General features: G+C 46.0%; 1 protein-coding gene across 1 annotated transcript; it reads right to left on the reverse strand.

The window, feature by feature from the left end:
- Positions 1-904: 904 nt before the first annotated feature.
- LOC129345000 (C-C motif chemokine 14-like) lies at positions 905-5,025 on the reverse strand. Its single transcript, XM_055001947.1, has 3 exons — positions 4,791-5,025; positions 3,170-3,272; positions 905-1,243 (listed from the first exon to the last, which is right to left on the reverse strand). Exons 1-3 carry the CDS (start codon positions 4,861-4,863, stop codon positions 1,138-1,140), a joined length of 282 nt encoding a protein of 93 aa, XP_054857922.1. The 5' UTR covers positions 4,864-5,025; the 3' UTR covers positions 905-1,137.
- Positions 5,026-5,585: the final 560 nt, after the last annotated feature.

Raw genomic sequence — 5,585 nt, forward strand, 5'->3', positions numbered from 1 at the left:
TGGATAGGGCCTGGTCGGCCTAGCCGTCTATCACATTTTTCTCCCAACCTTCTTCCAAGGAGCTGAGGTGGGGCAGGGTGCATGGGTCTCTCTTGTGATTTCTAGAACTTTCTGCGTTGCTGAACAGGCCAAATAGCTCCTCCTGAACTCGAGGAACGGCCAGCCGCAACTTGAAATGCTACCCTTGATCACAAGGCACCTAGCCAGCATAACAGAGGGGGGAAAGAGCCCCAAATAGCTTGGTGGGGCTCTGAATTCAGACTAAGATCCATCCATCACATTTTGATCCCACTCTTCTCCCAAGAAGCTCAGGGTAGCTTTACACAGTTCCCCCTTTCCTTGCTCCAGTGACTGAAGCAAGGCTGTCTGATGAGATTCGTGGCCGTACATTCTCCATTTCTGCATCCTATAATGGAGCTAAAATTATTATTGTCTCTTGGACACAATGCATTCTTTTTCTGAGGTACTTTGAGACAGATTGAGCCTGGAGAGGCCATGGTTTGGGAGGGGAGGGACTTCAGTGGGTTGTAATGCCATAGACTTCACCCTCCAAAGCGCTCGTTTTCTCCAGGGGAACTCGCCTCTATAGCCTGAAGATCAGTAGTAATTCTGGGAGATCTCCAGTAACCGCTGGAGGTTAGCAACCCTTCTAATAGCTCCCAAATTATTCTTACAATTATGTTTGGTGTCCTGATTTTATGTATTTTGGGGGACTCTCTTATATTTGAGAAGACAATTTACATCTCTCTTGAAAATTGTGAAACCAGGAGGGTTGCATGTGAAGAATCCTTTGAAACTTCTCTTTAAATATTACCTCAGTCTTCACTAGGAAAAGATACGCTTCCTATCTGATAAGCCTCTTCCCTGGGGATCTTGGACTGAAAAAGACTGGAGCACTCAAGAATGAATTTGCCCTGAGGTTTATTCACAAGTAAAACCTTTGTGGCATCACATCACAAAAACTTTTTATCTTCCCTGCTTTTAGAGTATAAAAATGCAAACATTCTTAAAATACATAAGAAGTCATAAATAGAATACATTATTAGTTGTATTTCACAAATAAACATTCATGAGACATGTATGTACAGTTATTAAGATAATTATCAAATGTGGCCTTTCCCAGTCCCCTCAAGTGGTTCAGGGAGTTGTCTGTTGTCCGTTTTCTGGGAGTTTCTGAATGCGGTCCTGGGTCCACGGCGCTTGGGGATTAGCACAATACATCTTATTGGCTTTAGAGTAAAACCTGCAAGAGGAGAAAAATCTGATTAGTGCCCAGGCAGCAAGCTGGGAAAAAGCTGTTCCCTGCATTGTGACTGACCCAGAGTTGGCTCCCACATAAAGGACTTTCTCTCTTCATCTAGATCTTCTAAAATCAGCCTCTGTTCTACTATTCTGCATTTTATCAGATATATCCTCCTATAGAAGTTCTGACTTATGGGTCTTTAAAATCATGGAGACCCGCAAATCTCACTGACCAGCCCATAGGGAAAAGGTCTGTGGCTCCAAAACAGAGCAACCCTTTGGCATTCAAAGCCCCCGGTTCACTTCCTGGCATTTCCAATGCAAGGATCTCTGGTAAGGGATATGGAAAGAACTTCTTCTGCCTGAGTTCTGGAAAGGGTCTGCCAGATGGAGTAGGCAGTAGTCACCTGGCTGGGACTCGAGACAATTTTCCTATGTTCATGTTTTGCTTCTGGGAGTCTTAATGATGAAAGATACTCAAACATTTAACACTGAAGCAATTGTCCTTAGTGCTTCACAGGCATTACCGGGGAAAATCTGACAACATCCCTGAGGTTTTTAAGGAAGTCCTTTTCCAGAGACCCTTGAGTGGAAGGCTACGAGTTTGCTGATTTTGTGAGCTTTAACTCTAGGGTGTGTTGAGTCTGAATGCTTTTAAATTGGTCAGTTGGGAATTGTAATCTGTTTTAGTTATTGTCGAAGGCTTTCACGGCCGGAGAACAATGGTTGTTGTGGGTTTTCCGGGCTGTATTGCCGTGGTCTTGGCATTGTAGTTCCTGACGTTTCGCCAGCAGCTGTGGCTGGCATCTTCAGAGGTGTAGCACCAAAAGACAGAGATCTCTGTCTTTTGGTGCTACACCTCTGAAGATGCCAGCCACAGCTGCTGGCGAAACGTCAGGAACTACAATGCCAAGACCACGGCAATACAGCCCGGAAAACCCACAACAACCATTGTTTTAGTTATGTTAATGTATGCCTTTGTAATTTGGCTGCTACATTGTGCTGTAGCCATGAATCCAAGGAGATAAGGCAGGATAGAAAAGTTTTGAATAAATTAATCAACCTGTGAGGCTCAGAGACGGTAGCGGCTAGCAGAAGTGAGATTTGTACTTGAGACTTCCTGAAAATAATACAATTGGGACGGGGTGGTGTATTCATGTGTCTGATGTGTGGATTTACACTAAAATCCACTCCCCTCCAATAAAATGAAACCGACTAAGCTACAAAGAACCTTGCAGATTAAAACAAAATGGAGTCTTAGTGCACCTGCAAAGACTATTCTGGCAGAATCTTTCATGGACTAGTGTCCACTTCCTCAGATGCATAAAACAGTGTCCTCTGTTAGCCAAGAGCAACACTTTGCATCTAAGGAAATGGACTCTGGTCCACAAAAACTTCTGCCGCAACAAATCTATTCTTTATGGTGACACGAGACTCCTTTTTGTGCATGCTGCCACAGCTAAACACAAAGTTTGGTGTAGTGGTTTCCAAGTGCAGGACTCTAATCTGGAGAACTGGGGGCCAAACTACACATGACGAATGACACTTGAACAGCAAGTGTATTTCTCCCTGTTCACTTGCCCTCCACTCAATCCACTTGCCGTTCAAGTGTCATTCGTCATGTGTAGCTTGGCCCTGGGTTTGATTTTTCACTCCTCCACTTGAAGCCAGCTGAGTGACCTTGGGTCAGTCACAGCTCTCTTAGACCTCTCTCAGCCCCACCCACCTCACAGGGTGTTTTGTGGTGGGGATAATAATGACATATTTTGTCATTAAACCGTTCTGAATGGGTGTTAAGTCATCCTGAAGGGCGGTATATAAATCAAATATTATTAAAGTGGTAAGTAAGGGACCAAGTCAGATACATTTTTTAAAAGGAACTTGACCAAGCTGAATTATTTTAAAAGGTGATTTTTTCAATACTCACACAACAGCTGGTAGGCTGCACTTGCTTCGGATCTCATAATGTGTCAGGAGCCTCAACGGGATGGGCTTTTTTACGTAGCTAACACAGCAGGCAGAGGGTTGTTCTGAAAGAGAGGAGGACACAGAGTGGGTTTCTTTTCAATCAGCTTTTCCCACTTGGCAAATTTACTGCCCCTTGAGCTGCCAGACCCAGAAAAGAATTTAGAAGTCTTTCTGGTCTTATGACCGGATCTCATTGTCTACCATGTTGCATCCGAGGATTTTCCAAGAGCCATGAAGCAATCGCCTTTAGCCCGTGAATTCCAGAGCCACCCCAGGGATCCAATTGCCACCTCCTGTGTGCCATTTTTTAAAAAGGAGCATGATGCTGACATTTAAATTCAGGTATGGAAACGGCAAAAGGAAAATCCAGCCTTGGGTTTTCCAGAATTAATAAAAAGTTGAATGACAGGTTGCTGTGATGTTGCGTTCTACTAGTCTAGCTATCTGCCGTCCTCTTTACTTGGTTGTTTAGATATTTACACCCTGTTCTCCCTTCCAGTGGGGAAACCAAACATTGTTCCCTCCCCCTTTCATTTAACCTCACGCCAACCACACTGTAGGCTAGGCTGAGAGAGTGCAACTGGCCCAAAGTCACCCAGCGTCCATAGTGGAATCAAGGATTTAAACCTGGTTCTCCCAGATCCTGGTCTCTTAACTACTATGCAATGCTTTGCCGCTGCAACGGAAAGCCAGGTCATGCAGACAGGTCATGAGAAACAACCACCCCTGGTCTATAGAAATGGTGGTGATATGAGCACAGGTGACTCTTATGAAACTGCCCTATGAGACAACCAGCTAAGAACAGTCTCCTCTGGCTAGCAGAAAGTATAAGGTAGATTCCAGGCAGACAAAGATAATTCCTAGCCCCAACCAACTGAGCCCCTTTAACTGGAGATTCCAAGGACTGGATTTCTGCTTGCAAAGCAGGTGCTCTGCTGCTGAGCCAATGCAAATGGGGTTCTATTTGAGAGGATGAGCCCATGGCTCCATGGCAGAACATCTGCTTTGCATGCAGAAGGTCCCAGGTTCAATCCCTGGCATTGCCAGCTAAAGAAGAATCAAATTGTAGGACTCCTGATCCTCTGGAGTTCTGCTGCCAGTCAGAGTAGGCAATGCTGACCTTGATAGTCCACCCGTCTGACTTGCTGGAAAAGTAGCCTCATGTCTACCCCTCTAAGGGGTTACACTGCAGGATGTAGCTTCTGCCTCTCCCGTACATGCAAAGGTACATTCCCTTCCCCGTTTGCCTTTCCCCACTGGGTTCACTAAGGTCTGAGAAAGATAATTGACAGTGCTCTTTGCAGAGAGGCATACTTCTGGCCCACTGAAGCCACTCAGAAAGGAGGGGGGCTGGGTTACATCCTTTCCCTGCCCACATGAACAGGGCACATGATGCACCACATGCCTCTTCCTCTCAGCCAGTTCGGCCAGAAGTGGCACAACTAAGCCGTGCAAGAAAACTGCATATGCTGGTGGCGCAAATGGCCATTCAAGGCTTGCTAAACTGAAGCCGAGGGTAGTGGAAACGGAGCCTCCATTTCACCCTTGAACGTGAGAGAGAAAAGAAAAGGACAACTTACCAGGCTGAGCCTGAGTTTGAAATAAGACAACGGCGACCAGGAAAAGCATTAGGGTGGTCATGGAAGAGTTCATCCTTGCAGCTTGTAGTGGAAGTGTGGAGTGCGAGAGCAGAAGCAAGGGGGTCCCTGTTGCCAGTCAGCTTTGCTCCTCTCTGAACCCATGGAGCGGGTCCTCCTTTTTTCAAGGCAGGGGAAAGTGGGGGTGGAGATTTCTTGGAAATAAAACCAGTATTTCATATGAGAGAAGTGACGTTCCCCTCCCAAATTTGCAAGGTCTGGAGAACCGGAATGTGGAAGTGAAACTCTTTGGAAGCGGTTTCAGCAATTCGGTCTGGGCTTGCCAAGGGGGGAAGGTATCCAGCCAAGAATGAGAGGCAGTTTCGTTTTGGCTTGGGCTTCGGGATTCGACTTCAGTGCAGGAACTTGGAAAAAAGGAAAGGCACGCCTGCCAAGAGGATTTCTTTCGAGCTGCTTCTCAAAGGAGGTTTTTCCTATCTGAGCATCACCCACTAGGTCGGGAACATGTACACCTCTAAATCTCACGGGTGTTTGCGAAGAGTACGGGTACGCATTTTGCCACCACACCAGATGCTGGAGCATACTGCTAGCTTTACCAAAAGGCCATTTTGGGAATGGGGGCAAAGTCTCTCCCTGGAGCCTGCTGTTCTCTCCTGTGGCCACAAATGGCTCTCCTTTACACTCTGTTTTTGGAAACCAAGGGACCAGGTTGCAGCTGCTGATCCTACGCACTGCCAGTGTATAACTTTTGCAAACAATATTTTCTTACAAAGCTCG

This window comes from Eublepharis macularius, chromosome 17 (genome assembly GCF_028583425.1).
Source record: "Eublepharis macularius isolate TG4126 chromosome 17, MPM_Emac_v1.0, whole genome shotgun sequence".
Lineage (NCBI taxonomy): Eukaryota > Metazoa > Chordata > Lepidosauria > Squamata > Eublepharidae > Eublepharis > Eublepharis macularius.